Genomic DNA, 17417 nt, shown 5'->3' on the forward strand with positions numbered 1-17417 from the left:
TTTGGCACTTGAGAGCCTAAGCTTTCGCAAGCATGTCTGCACATTAGTCCTATCAATATTCCATAGTAGAGTGACAAGCTCTACTTGGTGTTCGGGAGACGTCGTCTCCGCAAACTTGATCTAAGCATGCATCCTACTTCATTTTTGTGCACAATAAAGAAAAAGAGAGTCTTATAAGACAAAAACTTTGTTCATTTTAAACATTTGTACATTTGCTTACTCTAGGGAAGCATTGTAAGCATTGACAAGGTTTAGGTTATCCTTTAATTGTATGCCTTGCATCCATCTAGCATCTTCAAAAGGATAATTCTTAAACTTAATAAGATATCATCGGATAGTTTTACCGCCTCTTAGTACCTTGTCTTCATGTCGGAGAATGGACTCGGGCTGCATCACCTCTTCTTGGTCCTCAATCTCCAGTGGATCTTCAATAGTTGGTTCTTGAGGTGGCTCTCCTTTGTAAGGCTTTAGTAGGCTCACATGGAAAGAATGTGTATGAGCCAATGGTTGGGCAACTTGAGTTGATAGGCCATTTCATTGATTGGCCTAAGAATCTGGAAGGGATCATAGTACCTTTTTGCTAACTTAGCATAGTACTTTTGGTGTCCCGTAGGATTCTTGCCCATCGTGTACCTTAGTCGAGCCTTGGGAAATTTGAGTAAGACCCAATCATTTTCTTTAAAGGCTTGGGCTCTTCTGTGCTTGTCAGCAACAGCCTTTTGCCTTTGCTATGAGATAGAGATAGCATCCTTAATCTTTTGGAAAGATTCTTGTAGGTCTCGACTATACTCATCTGCAGCGAAGATCTTCCCGTGTACCTTAAGTAGCAAGGGACTTTTTTATCTTGCCTCAATTACCTCAAAAGGTGCTTTTCCCATGTAAGTATGTAAAGTGTTATTGTAGGCATACTCCACTAAGGGTAAGTACTTCTCCCATTGGGATCTTTGATCTACTTCCGTTACATAGGCTTTTAGTAGACCGAGAATTGTTAGGTTAGCTATTTCACTTTGGCCATCCGTTTGCGGGTGATAGGCCGAAGAGAAGTTTAGCCTTGTTTCTAAATTCTCAAAGAGACCCTTCCAGAAATTACTGGTCATTCTAAGATCTCTATCCGACACTATGGACATTGGCAAGCCATGGTACTTGAAGATTTGTGAAATGAAGAGGGTTGTCATTTGATGGGCTTTGATAGTCTTTTTGACAGGTATAAAATGAGCTTGTTTACTGAACTTGTCTACTATCGTCCATATTCCCGTATTTTCATGGATAGACTTAGGCAATCCAAAGATAAAATCCATGGATATGCTCTCCCATGGTGAATTAGGGATTGGCAAAGGTTGAAGCAATCCAAGTTGCTTCCCTCTATCAAACTTCGTCTTTCGGCATACCACACATTTAGAAACATACTCTTGTATGTTTGCTTTCATGGTAGGCCAATAGAAATATGTTTGAATGCCCTTTAGGGTAGATTGAATCCCTCTATGTCCTGCATAAGGAGGAGCATGAGATTCATACATTACTTTCTCACGTAGTGAGCTAGTAACACATAGTCTATTGCCATAGAGAAGAGAACCATCTTGTAAAGTAAATGGTTCCTCTTTCTTCCCTAGTTCAAGGGCTGAAATCACATCTCTAAAATTGGGATCAATAGCATACTCATCTATCATAGAAGACACATCATTGTGAGTTGCTATGGAAACCGCATTCACTCTCGGCCGTCTTGAGAGTGCATCGGCTACTTGATTATGCTTGCCAGCAATGTGAGCAATATGAAAATGGAATTGCGAAAGAAAATTTACCCACCTCATTTGTTTGTCAAAGAGCTTGGTCTGCGTCATGAAGTACTTAAGACTTTGTTGATCCGTTCATCGCAGAATGGAAGGAGTCCCCAATAAATAGTGCTTCCATGAGTCTAAGGCATGTAGAACTGCAAGGAGTTCCTTTTCATATGTGCCTAGAGCTTGCTCAACAGGGTCGAGCCTTCAACTTTCATAGCCTATGATGTGCCCTTCTTGAAGCAAAACAGCTCCAAGGCAATCACCACAAGCATCACATTGGACCTCAAATGGCTTTGAGAGATCCGGTAGTGTAAGCACAGGTTGAGAGATAAGCTTTTCGAAAGCATTGTTCTCCTTGGCAGACCATGTGTACCTAACATTTTTCTTTGTTAGGTCATGTAATGGTCTTGCTATTAGTGAGAACTTTTCTATGAAGCGTCTATAGTATGCGCACATACCTATAAAGCTTCTTAACTCATGAAGATTCCTTGGTTTAGGCCATCCTTTTATTACCTCTAACTTTGATGGATCCATTTGGATGCCATCTTGAGAGATAATGTGACCTAAATACTGAATCTCTTGTAAGAAAAAATCACTTTTATTTCGATTAACATAAAGTTCATTCTCTCTTAGAACTTGAAATGTTAGCTGGAGGTGTTGCTTGTGTTCGTCTAATGAATTAGAGTAGATGATGATATCATCAAAGAACACTCCAGTAAAGGTTTGGTGAGCCTTGAATAGCTTCTCCATTAATCGATTGAATGTGGCTGGTACATTGGTCAAGCCAAAAGGCATGACAATGTATTCGTAAAGACCAAACGTAGTGCGAAATGCGGTCTTTACAATGTCTTGATCTACTATCCTTATTTGATGATAGCCACTTTTTAGGTCAATCCTACTGAAGTAGGTGGACCCTTGTAGCTTATCAAATAGGTCTTCTACCTGTGGAATGGGAAACCTATTTTTGATAGTGATCCTATTTAGTGCACTATAGTCGACACACATACGATATGTGCCGTCTTTCTTTTGCACTAGTAGCACAAGAGAACAAAATGGAGATGAGCTAGGCCTAACCATGTCCTTCTCAACTAATTCATGCACTTGCCGCATAATCTCCTCTTGTTGAGCTTGAGAAACTCTATAAGGAGGTTTGTTAGGCGGTGAACTTCCTGGAAGAAGTTCAATTGCATGGTCATCATTACCTTGTTTAGGAGGTAGCTCACAAGGGATGTCGTCAATAAAGACATCTTGAAACCCCTTGAGAAAATTGGATAACTCTAATTCCTTTTGGTCGTGCATATTCTCTTTTTACTAAAACATTAGGTTCATTTTGAGAATCTTTAACAAAAATCATGTACACGGAAATAGAGCTCTTTATTGACTTGGTGAAAGCTTGTGTATGTACAATGGGTATAGTGTTACCCATTTCCTTAGCATCTATATACATGTCTTTTTCCCTAAACTTAAAGGAGATTCTCCTTTCAGGATATTTAACATTGGCAGCCATGCGATCAAACCATGGTGCCCCTAGGATTACATCCTCATGCTTGAGAGGAGAGATAAAGAAGTCCTCTTTGTCCACATAGTTTTGGACATGGAGCCTCAATTTCCCGATTAAGGGAGTGACTGAAGCTTCTTGCCCCTTGAAAGCATTGTCTACAGGTAGGACATCTCCCATCTCGTAGGTTTGTATGCCTAGCTTGGTGGCCAACTCTATAGGTATAAAATTATGAGTAGAATCGGGGTCAAAGAGAACAAAAGCATCATGTTCTCTTACCTTTCCCCAAGCATGGCAGAGAGGAGATCCTTTGTGGTGAGTTTCCTCCTCTTGGATTTCAACCAAGGTAGCTCTAGGAGGTTCATGGCGGTTGTTGTTTTGGGGACAAGAGTAGTACGCATGCCCTTGTTCGTCACACTTGGAGCACCGGTTATCCTTGCAATAACGCTCAAGATCTTTAGGAGAGAGTTTATTTTTGCCTTTGTAAACTCCCTCTCCTTAGCCTTGTTGGAATTGCCCTTAGGAGACTTTTGGACATTGTCCTTCCCCTTGGGCTCATTGGAATTCTTGTTTTCAGGGGGCTTAGAATTCCTCTTAGCCCCTGTTTGGAAATTCATTTGAGAGGCCACCATAGTATGATGTATTACCGCCGATATGGTGCGTGGCCTTTGGGATTTGACATACTCCGCCATTTCTTCGGTTAAGCCCGCACAAAATTGCTGCTTTTGCTCTCCAAAATCCAACTTTTTGAAGACAGTGTCTTTGAGCTGTAGGTCCCAAAACTTGTCTACATATTTGTGGATGGATTCATAGGGAGAGAGCTTCAAGCTTCAGCATTCGGTGATTACTTTGTCTTTGGCATCGGTGGCCAAAAACTACTTCATAATGGAAGCTCTTAAAGCTTTCCATGTTCGTGGAGCTTCACCGTTGGCCCGTAGGCTAGACCACCATTGTCTGGCGAAATTTTGAAAGTGCATAGCTACATGGTGTAGCTTAGAGGATTCCGTGAAGCCCTCATCTCCGAACGCCGCATCATATTGTTGAATAAAGGCCAAGACTTTGTCCGTAGCACCAAAAGTGCCATCATAGGTAAGGAAAGAGATGCTCTTCCCTCCCTCTTTGAATTTGTTGAGCTTGGACGACCTCTTCCATGCGGCATAGGATTTCCTATGGCCTCTTCTTTGATGGTTCAAAGGTTGCACCATCACTTTCTTCAGAAGATGAAGAATTTGAGGAAGATGGAGAAGAGGGTGACTTCTTTCTCGCCTTTTTTTTTCCTTGATCTTCTTTGTCTTCACCATCACTTTCATAAGAGGAAGAGGATGAAGAAGATGGAGAAGAGGGTGTCCTCTTTCTCGCCTTTTTCTTCTCTTGCTTTTTGTCATCCCTCTTTGAAGTATGGTGTGGAGAAGTATGCGATGGTCTTCTCCATTTTGGAGGTGATGGAGAGCGTTTAGCCCGCCGTCTTCGTGGAGCCATCTCCATCGAGGTGGCGGGAGACTCACTTCTTTCTCATTCATTCGGTGGAGGCTCTTGAGTTCTCCTTTGAGAAGGAGATGCGTCATCAAGGAGCAAATTTCTGAGCCCTTCATAGGGATCCTCTTCTTCTTCCCGAATCGGAGAGAGACCTCTTTTGGAAGTCTCGTAAGGAGGCTTCCTAGGTGTTCTCTCGTCATGATGGGGAGCTTGGAGAATCCCATGAGCACTAAGATTCTGTTGCACTTTACTTTGGAGGGATGGATTGCCCATGGCTTGTTGAAGCCTAGAAACAAGATAGTTAACAAGCATCGAGGCATCATTAGTAGCTTGCTCATTAGCAAAATCAAAGTTATCGATATTAATTTCACTCTCTTTACTATTGTCAGCCATTCTAACAGCTTTTAGGTGTAAACTTTTTAGGTGTACTTTGGCACTCCAAGCCCTAGTTGCTACTCCTCTTTATCCCTTTAGAAAAAGCACTCAAGCTACTGTACCCATGGCTCGAATACCATTAATTGCAAGGAATAGAAGAGAGGGTCGTTCAACACCAAAACAACACCGGCTCCTGTCAAGCTTCTAATAACTCAATAGTGGTTAAGCCATAGGCAAGCCCCGTAGGACTCCACTATTAAGACCATAGCTCTCGATGATGATGCCCCGTTAACTGCACAAAGGCAGGCGCACTGCAAGGCTGAAAAATCCCTATTCTACTTACTCACATGCAATTAATAGTACCAACCATCTATAGCTAACTTGAGGACCTCCCTTCTTGAGCAAGAAAAGAGAAACCTTGTGCTCTGATACCACTATAACATTTAATGGTCTAGTAACTTGTGTGTAGCGGAAAATAGCATGAACATAGTGAGCATGTCATTACAATAGATTCCTAATGAGAATAACAAGAGTGCTTGGGTGGAGAAAACAACTAAAAGCATAACACCTAGTTAGATAGCATGAACAATACTTCAAAAGAGAGAGAAATTAAGCAATTGACAACAGTTGAGGACCAGATTTTCATGGAGCCGGTCCCCCCTCCAAAAGGCTTTGTATTATGGTTTCTCCGATAAAGAGAGACATTTTACAATACAATTCTTTGTGTTCCTTCAATACTAGCTAGTGCAATGAAGACGGAAACTTCATGCACTAAGAAAAACACCTATCAAACACAACATCAATTCCCTCACGGTCTCAGACCCAAGACCTCACACACCTTCAAAGATGGTGAGAGCTAGCGGGGTATGAGAGTAGATTGAGAGGAAGAAGGAGTATTCTTACGAGAAAGATGTACATCTCCTCACATAATCACTCATATTAGCATAGCTTAGCTTAGTAATTAGCATGGTAGAGGAGATGAGCATGCATTGAAGCTTGGCTCTTGGTTGGATTTGCATCACAAAGCCAAGAGTTGTTGGTGTAGTCCTTCCTTCTCACAAGCCTGTAGTAGGTGATAAGATTTCCATTAAAGCTTGAGAAGGAGTGAGAGTCTTCTTTACTTCACACATGAGATTTTGTGAGTGTGTGTGTGTGCGATAATGCCTTGCAAAAATCAGCCCCCTCTCTCTCTTGGTCGACCCCTCTTGCTATTTGCTCTTGCTAGCATCCTGTTGGACCTCCCCAGGCTTAGCCAATGGTAATTAAGCAGCATAAGTGATAGCCTTCTGACATGTGTCCCCCTTTCCCCTTTTGTGAGAGCTTTAGGTAATTAATAAATGCAACTAAACTCTCATTGGACCCCTTTGCCTCCTAGCCAATAGGAATCAGGCAAGCCATTGGGCTGCTGAATGCTCATTGGACCACTTGGGAGACTATCCAATAGTCTTCTAGAGAGCTGAATTCTTATCGGTTCTTTTATTAAGTGTTTTTAAATTAATTAAACTAGATTTACTCTAGCTTAATTCTCATTGGTCCACCTCCAAGGCCATCCAATAGGAATTGGGTACACCTTGTGGGCATCTGGGCTAGGGAACTGGCATGTGTCCCTCATTCCCTTTGTGTAAAGGGAGCTTGTGTGTGTGTGTGTGTGTGTGTGTGTGTGTGTTTCTCTCTCATCCCCTACTTGCAAGGCTCGCCCCCTCCTATGTAGGGATTGACAAAGACTTTTTGTGACACACACTAAGCATCCAATTTCCCTAGTGTTTGGCCTTTGGACACAACCTTTGAATTTTGGAACCTTAGCATTTTGGAAGTCTTAATGGGATGAACCTTAGGGTCTTTTAAGCCCATTGTTGCACATTGCTCTTTTGCATATGGCCCCCCTTTGGATCGCTATTTTCCCCTCCTTTGGATCCCTATTGTGGCCAGTCTGCTAGCTTAACCAATATTCTAGCTTTTTCTCCCCTGGCACTTCCCCATATTAAATGATCAGTTTAGCATGAGAAAATCATTTAGGAGAATTAGATATTGATTATTATGACAGTGCAGGCCAATGGGGAGAAAGAAGGGGCAGTCGTGTGTTTTGAAACACTGGCGGGCCAGAGAGGGCGGAGGAGATGGCAGATAGCATTCTGAGACACTGTCGTGCAGACCAAGGGGAGTGAGCACGAGAGAGAGAGAGAGAGAGAGAGAGAGAGAGAGAGAGAGAGAGAGAGAGAGAGAGAGAGAGAGAGAGAGAGAGAGAGAGAGAGAGTCTTCTGAACTAATCAACGCAATGAATAAGTGAGCATGTATACAATGGAGGCAAGGGGTTATATAGAAATCCCAATAAATTGCCCTACCCAAGACTTTGACAAATAAGTAAAATAAATACCTGAAAGACAAACTAAATAATGGGATAACATTGGGTAGTTCACTTGAGATGCCAAAACTTTTATCAGTTATATGTCCAAAAGAGCTCATTCTTGGCTCTAAAAACTCAAGCTTCCAAAATTTCTTGATCTCTCCATCATCGAGAGTGAATGAGCTATCACCTCGGAGCTCTCGAAGCTACCGTGCTCCCATGATCGCAATGCGCTCCGATACTAGTTGAAGAGTGCAATGCACGAATTGCATACGTGCGGTGTGGTGTGTACGTGTAGGAAGGGGAGAAGGAGAGAGTGCAAGGTGTTGTGTGGGTGGAGAAAGTCTCGAAATGAGATGCCCCTTATTTTTTGTATATGTACAAAAATAAGGCGAGTGGACGGCCAGACACTAGTTGTCCGGCTCGTGCAAAGGGCACAATGCCTTTACCCCAACATATATAGTGATATGATAGGGGATCTCCATAATTGTGTTATGTGTTTTGTCAATATGTCTTTCGAGAGACACACCTCCCTCCCTCCCTCTCTCTCTCTCTCTCTCTCTCTCTCTCTCTCTCTCTCTCTCTCTCTCTCCCTCCCCAAAAGATTTCAACAATCTTTGACCCTCATTTATAACTTCACGTGTTTTGACGAGCACCTAATATTTTTTGTATGAATGAAGATGGATCTTAACGCCTTTGTGACTTACACACTAGGAAGGTGACCTCAACACATCCAATGAAAAGATTATATGTTTGTGGTATTGTGATTCTCTAAAGAATTTGAAACTCACAAACACCAACTATGTTTTAGATCCACTACTATGGAGGGGTCCTATCACAACCATGGAGGTTATTCATCTTCACGAGGTCTTGGATGTAGCAAGGTAACAATGTTGATGCAGTAAAGTAGTTAGGTTTTGTTTTGTATCTATTTTTTTAAATACTAATAGCTTTTTGAATGGATAGATTACAAAATTATCCACATTTCTTGCTAGTGGATATATATGAAGCCTCATTTGATCTCAGCTTGCTCTCCTACGTCTAGGTTACTATCTAGAGAGGAGTCAGAGTACCTACCACCATTGCGGAGTTAGACAGAACCCTCCCAATGAATGTTGTATTTGCTCAGAGTCTTAGCCATGGTACTTGGTCCCTAAACATTTTTGTTTTGGGGTCTCTTTCTCCAGTGATTGGTCGATGTGTCTTACATCACTGACACATGGGTGGTTCGATACCGTGATAGGGCATGTTGTAGACTACACTTTAGGATGTAGAAAGCTTGAATCTCTATGTACTACGCATAAATATTGTTTTGGACATTGTTATATTTTTTATTGCATATATGGAGACCTTCAACACTCTCTTGCCATGCAACCTTTTCAAGGATAGAGAAATTTTTGCGCTTCACAACAAGGAGGTGGATGCTATAAACAATTTGATATTGTAACAATTTCTTGGTGCTTATAAGGAATATGTCAGTGCAGACTCAGTGTGTAAATCAGATTGTGATAGCATTTTATTCACAAGTGAGTTCATAAATAGTTTAGATCTTAGGGGAGGTTTTCCATCACATGTTGTGGACGTGAAACAAAATGCTCCAATTATGTTGCTTTGCAATTTGGATCCAAGAAGTGGTCTTTGTAATTTGACACAAGAAATATCACCGAATCTTTATTGTGAGTGTGAAGTTAGTTTAAGTGTGTATTGTGAAAGTTTTTGCCTAAGTCATTGCATAAAGGTTTCCATTAGAAATTGCAAAGAGTTGAACGCTGTCTTTTCAAATGTTTATTCTCAAATTACATGAAAGTTCTAACACATGGGCCATACCGCCACTGGGGGCGCCATCGTAAAGTAATGTACTCTCTAAAATTTATGTGCTGTAGAAAATATATTGTTTGAAAAAACACTCTTTGATGATGTGCTTATTTGTACTCTCTCTCTCTCTCTCTCTCTCTCTCTCTCTCTCTCCCTCAAACTCCTCCTCCTCACTCTCTGTGTCTCTATCTTGGATTGAAGGTGAAGTGGGACCAATTGATTGGTAGGCCATTTTGGAACACTATGTATGTATCACATAATGGCCGGTTTGGAGGGCCTCTAGCTTTACAACTTCCCATTCCTCTCTCTCTCTCTCACTCTCTCTCTCTCTCTCTCTCTCTCTCTCTCTCTCTCTCTCTCCAAAGGCGAAGTGGGAAAAACTGTCCGGTACTTGGAATATGATCATTTGGTAGCCACTTCGTACAAGGTCATACACCAATGAGCTATGGGTTTAGAAGCTCTAAATCCAACTATCAACCTTTATGTTTGCATTTGAGGAATGATGATGAAATTTTTAGTGACAAGTTTTTACTTCGTTAGCGTAGTGGCCATTTTGTAATCCCTCGCTTGTCATAACTCCACGTGGCTCCAACGCTTAGAAGCTCTAAAAAAAACTACGCCATCACAAAGCAAATAAAATAGAAAAAGCATTCTACGTTGCTCTCAGGAGCAATTCAATCTTCTCCACAAGCAGTAAGCAACGTTGCTCCCAAGAGCAATTCCATCTTCTCCACAAGCAGTTCAATTCGATCTTCTCCACAAGCAGTTCAATTCGATTTGGCTGAAGCTAGGCTTTTGCGAGAAAGGGCTACGAGTCAACTTCAAGTCCGCAGTATCTTTGGTGCTCCACACAGACTAGGAGGCCTCAACTTTGATGCAGGGCGGGGGTCCACCTCACAGTGAAGGCAAGCCTCTTGTTGACACCCTGGCCCTTAAAGACTTGCTTAGGCTTCTCCGATTGGCCCAGCCTCTGGGAAAAGGGCTTCTGTTGGAATTAGGGTTGCAGAGAAACACACACAGCTTGGAGAAGATGAAGGAAGCTCAAGGCACACAATAGAGAGTGTGTTACTTAGTGTAAAGATAGATAGCCCTAGAGTGATGGGCGTATACACAATGCTCGGGGGAAAAAACCTCCTAAAGAGGGAAAAAAAGCCCCGACGGTCCTAGTGTGTGAACACATCCTAGTGTGTTCACACACACTAGGATGTGATAGTGATGTGTTCACACACATCACTACCACATGTATATGGTAACAAATCCCCCCTTGAGTGATGCGGTGAACGAGAGCTGGCACATGAGTAGAGGGAAGTGCCATGCCCTGAGGACATGATCAATCCACAAAGGGGAGTAAGCCCAAAGCTTTGCGGAAAGCTTCAAGCTTCTCACGAGACAATGCCTTTGTAAAAAGATCTACAAGGTTGTCCTGTGTTGGCACATAAGCCAAACTGATCTCTCCTGCTGAGAGCCTCTCCCTGACATAATGGTAATGCACCTCAATATGCTTTGTGCGAGCATGAAAAATTGGGTTCCTCGCAACTGCCAATGCGCTATGACTATCAGTGTAGATAGTGTTGGCAGTGTGCTGTCCAACACCCAAATCAGCCATAAGGCATTTGAGCCATACACACTCAACCATAGCTGTGAAGACTGCCTTGTACTCAGCCTCACAACTCGAAGTGGCCACAGTAGGTTGCTTCTTGCTCAACCATGATATACATGAACTGCCAAGCATCAAACAAAAACCACTTGTGGACACTCTCGTGTCAAAACAACCAGCCAAATCTGAGTCCGAAAAAGCATGTAAGTTTGGCGGCAATGATCCCCCCTTGGGATAAAACAAGCCAAGATGTAAAGTGCCACTAAGGTAGCGGAAAATCCTCTTGACATCCTGCGAATGCTTAGACCCTGGGCTATGCATAAATCTACTGACCTGTGAGACTGTACATTGAATATCTCGCCTCGTATTGCATACATAAATGAGGCAGCCAACAACAGTTTGGTAAAGAGTGACATCAGCAGGATCGCCAGCATCATGTAGACTCAACTTCAAACCTGTTTCCATGGGAGTGGCAATAGGTTTGCAATCCTCAAGTCCAAACTTACATAGCAATGTCTCTATGTAACTTTTCTGACACAAGGCAATACCACCATCACACTGCTCAAACTGTATGCCCAAGTAATGATGCAACAGGCCCAAATCTTCATCTTGAAAGTAGCATTCAAATCAGCCTTAAATTCAGCAATATGTCTCTCATTTGGTCCAGTGATCAGCAAATCATCAATATAAAGAACCACATGAGAAGTACATCACCCTCACGCTTTACATACAATGTGCTTTCTGTTGGACTATTACGAAAGCCTTGTTTGACCAAATGAGTGTCAGCTTTCTCATACCAAGCACGAGGAGATTGCTTCAACCCATACAAAGCCTTGTTACATTTGCACACTTTTTCCTCTTGTCCTTTTATGACAAAATCGCGAGGCTGCGTTACATAAACTTCCTCAAATATGTCACCATTCAAGAAAGCAGTAATAATGTTTGATTGATGTACATCCCAACCAAAATGAGCTGCCAATGCACATAGAAAACACACAATAGTCATACGACAAGTGGGAGCAAAAGTCTCTTCATAATCTATGCCTTTTTTGTTGTGCATAACCCTTTGCAACAAGTCGAGCCTTATGCCAATCGATCTCACCATCCGGCTTGCGTTTCAACTTGTAAACCCACTTCGTACCAATGGCCTTTTTGCCAAGAGGCAAATCACACAAAGTCCATATGTCATTTTCTATAAGTGCATCATATTCTGATTGCATGGTAGCCATCCAATTTTTGAATTCTGTGCTTCATCAAAAGATAGAGGCTCCTCAACATCATGTAAACTAGACATAGCCAAAACATAACAATCTGATGCATAAGATGCATGGCGAGAGCCTGAACCAGTACGACTAGACAAAGGTGCATCCAATTTACTGTCACGCAAAGTGTGCACCAACCATTTTGGCATTCCTCTAGCCTGCTCATTTTCAGCCCTTTCCTCATCAAGTACATCATGTACATCTGCATCAGTAATAGGCTGATCTAAAACATTTTCAGAAACCCCCATAGGCTGTACATTTTCCTCATTGGAACTTACATTCGTATTTCCACCACTAAAAAGAGGCAACAAAGTGTCATAAATGTCCTGTGAGCTTACATTACTGTCTCTAGTACATGACAGCAAGGGCTGAACAGAATCTTCCACAAACACTACATCCCGAGAAACCAGAATACGTTTTGTCTGCGGATGATACAACCTGTAACCTTTGCTTTCAGCACTATAACCAACAAAAATACATTTGACAGCCTTATCATCCAATTTTCTGTGCTGCACTTGTGGCACCAAAGCATTTGCCAAACAGCCAAAAACACGCATGTGCTCAATAGAAGGCTTTTCTATCATGCCATGCTTCATATGGAGTAATAGACTGCAAAGCTTTCATAGGACACCTGTTAAGTACATAAGTGGCACACATGATGGCCTCAAGCCAAAAAGAATGCTGCAAAGCTTGACTTTTGATCATACATCGTGCCATTTCCGTCAGTGACCTGTTTTTCCTCTCAATAACACCATTTTGGCTGAGGTGTATAAGGCACTGTACATTGGTGTTTTATCCCACAACTAGCCAAAAATGCATTAAATTCATGAGACATATACTCCCCCCCTCGATCGGAACGGAGGGTGCCCATAGTACATTTCGTGACATTTTCAGCCATAGCCAGAAATTGTTTGAAGCACATAAAAACTTCGGACTTCACTTTAAGCGGAAATACCCATGCATGCCTGGAGTAATCATCAATGAAAGTCACGAAGTACACATAATTGCCCAAGGACTGAGTTTGCATGGGCCCACAAACATCACTATGCACAAGCTGCAACCTGCATGTGGCCCTAACTGAACCATCCTTTGGAAACTTAGAACGCTACATTTTACCAAGAATACAGCCTTCACAAACATGTTTGACAAGTGCTTCAAGAGGCGGCAAAGAAGCAACCATATCAGATTTCTGCAAAAGCAGCAAACTAGCAAAATTCAGATGACCAAAACGTGCATGCCAAAGTTTTGCATCTGAAATAGCCCTTGAATCTGCAACAGCATTTGCAAGATTTTGTCCACACTTGTCATACAAAGTGAGCTTATACAGCCCACTGCACAAAAGCCCAGATGCAACAATTTCATCACCAAAACTGAGATCATGAACTGTACATCTCTCATCCACAAATTTGACTACAAGTCCAAGTCTAGCAAGTGCGGATACAGACAAGAGATTCTTCTTGATTCCAGGTACATAAAGTGGATCAACAAGTGTGAAGGAACTGCCATTAGCAGCAGTGAGCACAATCTTTCCAACTCCCTGAACTCGATAAGAGGCGTTGTTGGCACAAGTGATTGAATTCCCATGAGGGACAGACTCGAGAGAGGTAAACAATTCACGATGTGAGGTAATGTGCTTTGTAGCACCACTGTCGAAATACCACACATGTGAATCTGCAGCAACTGACAAGCATGCATCATGGACAGCAGGATTGTAAGTGCACTCTGCGCTAAAAGCCCATTCTGCATCAACATCAGCAACACAGTCTCCTTTCACAGAAGACTCAACAATGGCTGCATTTGTAGTGGAACTAGCATTTGCAGTGGAACCACCCTCTTTCTTCTTAGCCTCTTTGGCCTTCAACTTAGGACACGACTTGATCAAGTGATCATTGGCTTTACAATAATGGCAACGCATCTTATTTTTGCCCTTATCACCAGAATTTCCAGACAAATTGCTGCCAGCAGAAGCATTAGGAACATAATTTTTGCCACTCGCAGCAGAACCATAAGAAGTGGCTGCATTGTTGTTACCACCCTTTCTTTGAGAAGCAATAAAAGCCTGTTCAACTGCACGCTGTCTAGTCCTGTTTTTTCTGGAAAGTGACTCTTGCAATAGCAATGTGCATAATGCATCAAACTTGACAACTTTTGGATTTACTTGGGTCATAAGTCTCCAAGTACTAGCAAAAGTCTGGTAAGAATCTGGTAAGGCATCAAGAACAGTCTGCACAAGGGAATTGTTAGAAATAACTTCACCCGCAGAAATGAGTTGCTCATTGATATCCTTGACACTAGCAAGGAAAGTGTCCATATAATCTTCCTCATGCATAATCTTTGACTCCAGCTCTTTACGCAGCAAAGAAATTTTAGCCTCATTGCGGCTTGCATAAAGACCTGCTAGAATATCCCAAGCCGGTTTTGTAGATTTTGCTGAACGGATGTGAGGAACAATGGTGCGCTTCATAGACAACGCAATCAATGCATGAGCCTGCGCATCCTTAACATTCCAACGAGCTTGTTCTACCGTAGGAAAAACAATTCTAACAGCTGCAATCCTTGCAGCAAGACCTGCAACATCCTCAACATTGCCTACATCCTCAGAACCAGGACGTACATCAATTCCCTGCACAATGTTCCAGACACCCTTTGACACAAGAACATGTTGCATCATATAAGCCCATATAGGGTAGTTGTCCCCATCCAACCTGTCCTCAGTAGCAAACATCTTGAACACATATGTGTTGTTGTTGTCAGCCATGGTAAATGCTGCACCTGATGTGAAAACTGCCCGAAAATAGGAGGAATGGAGCGGGAACAACCTGTGCTATATAGCACAAATCGTAGAAGACTATAAGGCACCTGTTATGTAGAAAACGACACTGACAGAAATTTTGCACAAAATGGCGAAATATCCTGTGCAGTACTGCCTGTAGTGGAAACGGAGGCCGAAATGAGCTTAATTCAAAATTCTGAGGAGACCAAGAGCTACGAGCTCTCTCAAATTTTTTGTCGACCTGTGAACGCTTGCCAAAGCTCACTGAAATCGGAGAAAGTGAGCATGCGTGTGCTGGAGCAGCTGACAACTAAGCCCGGGAGGACGTGACCTGCTCTGATACCAATTGTTGGAATTACGATTGCAGAGAAACACCCACAGCTTGGAGAAGACGAAGGAAGATCAAGGCACACAATAGAGAGTGTGTTACTTAGTGTGCAATGGAAAGATAGATAGCCCTAGAGTGATGGGCGTATATACAATGCTCGGGGGAAAAAACCTCCTAAAGAGGAAAAAAATGCTCCGGTGGTCCTAGTGTGTTCACACACATCACTACCACATGTATATGGTAATAGCTTCTTCAGTGATTGCTATATAATTTGTGTTCGCACAGTTCTACGTGTGCTACGCTTGTGCACCTTTTGTTGGATATGCTCCAACCGGATATTGATGTGTTGTCAAATAATGGGCTGTCTACTGATGGAGCGCCTACACATCGTTTATGTGGGTGTCAATTGAATGTTTTATATGCTCGACCTCAGCCATCAGATGGAGTTCCTCCTCGGGTCTCATGGCGGGTATTAGATATTTTGACATATTTGGCAAAACATCAATCTCTAGTTGCAAGTTTACTACTGTATTTTGATAAGAAGCTTGAGGGAAATCAGAAATACAGGGGCAGGGGAATGAGAAAGGTAAGTTGAAGGTAGATGATGAAATGTAAGAGGCAACGTCTGACACAACCCAAATACCTCTTATCTTACTTTTAAAGTTACTCAATCAACCACTCTACTCCAGAAGCAATGCCCATTTGGAGCAGGTTTTGGGGTTAATTGATGTGGTAACAAGCAAGGCTCGTGAAATAATGGAGTCACACATTCAAGCGAAAGTCCCAGCATTAGATAGTACAGCTGTTAGAGCTAGTCTGGAGGATGGATAGGAACCTGGAGAAGCTGTAGCTGCACCAACAAATGGGGACACTGCCAGTGCTCCAGCTGAAGCGGGGGGCGATTCTGATGTGCAGGTTAGGGCAACTGAGAATCTTGATCTCGAGGCATCGACGTCTTCTTCAGAAAGCAATATAGACCCCTCTAAAATTCTTATGAGTCTACCGAGTGAGGAACTGTGTCAGCTCTCTTTGCTCCTTGCACGTGAAGGTTTGTCAGAACTGGCCTACACACGTGTAACTGAGGTTCTGAACAAGATAGCGGAGTTGGCATGGGTGAGAGAATTAATGAGCCCATACCTGGTCCGATGCTCTTGGGGAAGCGTATCATGCTCTAGGCTGCTTTCAATGGATGGAAAGCAAGTGTATCTCTCTAAATTCAGCATCCTATACTTGCGTCTTGAAGGCTATGCTTACATATTGAAGGCATGTGGCTGTATGCAAGAGCTCAAGGAGCTTCCTTTTTGGAGTGTGGACTCTTGGAATGCTTCGCATCTGGCCTCTCTCTAGATGCAATCACCTAGGCATGCATCTTCAAGGCATGTGGCTCTACGCAAGAAAAGTCATTCTTGCGACTGTCTTGGTGAATATGTATGCCAAATGTGGTGTGCTTGAGGGAGCACAAAAAGTACTTAAGGAGCTTTCTGTCCGGAATGTCGCCTCTTCGAATGTACTAATTGCGGGACGTCCGCAACAAGAGCAGGGGCAGAAAGCTCTATGTTGTTTTTAACAGATGCAAAGAAAGTATATCTCTCCTAATTCAATCAAGGCATGTGCCTCTATGCAAGTGCTCGAGGAGCTTCGTGTCCTGATTGTGGACTCTTACAATGCGCTGATTGGATGATTTGCTCCACAAGGGTAGGGCCAACAAGCTCTGTTCTATTTTCAATAGATGCGAAGTGAGGGACTCTCTCTAGATGCATCACGTACGCATGCATGAAGGCATGTAGCTCTACTGAAGAAGCTGTTATGGGCACAAAAAGTGCTTGAGCAGCTTCCTGTCCGAAATGTCGCCTCTTGAACTGCATTGATCGCGGAATGTGCACAACAAGAACATGGCTGTTGAAAGGAGATGCCATGCATGGGACTGTCTTGATCAATATGTATGCCAAATGTGGTGTGCTTGAGAGAGCACAAAAAGTGCTAGAGCAGTTTTCTGTCCGAAATGTCTGCCCCTTGGAATGCACTGATTGCGGCATGTGCGCAACAAGAGCAGGGCAAGAAAGTTGTAGGTTGTTTTTAGCGGACACAAAGCAAGTATATCTCTCCAAATTCATTCAAGGCATGTGGCTTTGCACAAGTGCTCGAGGAGCTTCGTGTCCTGAGTGTCGACT

General features: G+C 42.7%; 1 protein-coding gene across 1 annotated transcript in view; it reads left to right on the plus strand.

Annotated features, from left to right (window-relative positions):
• Positions 1-15568: 15568 nt before the first annotated feature.
• LOC147457712 (D-lactate dehydrogenase [cytochrome], mitochondrial-like) overlaps positions 15569-17417 on the plus strand; it is a 48305-nt gene continuing 46456 nt past the window's right edge. Inside the window, exons 1-2 of the mRNA XM_086512536.1 lie at positions 15569-15832; positions 16078-16359. Coding sequence (XP_086368662.1) covers positions 15569-15832; positions 16078-16359 — 546 coding nt within the window. The remainder of the gene's footprint in view (positions 15833-16077; positions 16360-17417) is intronic.

The sequence above is a fragment of the Adiantum capillus-veneris genome, chromosome 5 (genome assembly GCF_014529385.1).
Source record: "Adiantum capillus-veneris isolate H3 chromosome 5, ASM1452938v2, whole genome shotgun sequence".
In the NCBI taxonomy this organism is placed as follows: domain Eukaryota; kingdom Viridiplantae; phylum Streptophyta; class Polypodiopsida; order Polypodiales; family Pteridaceae; genus Adiantum; species Adiantum capillus-veneris.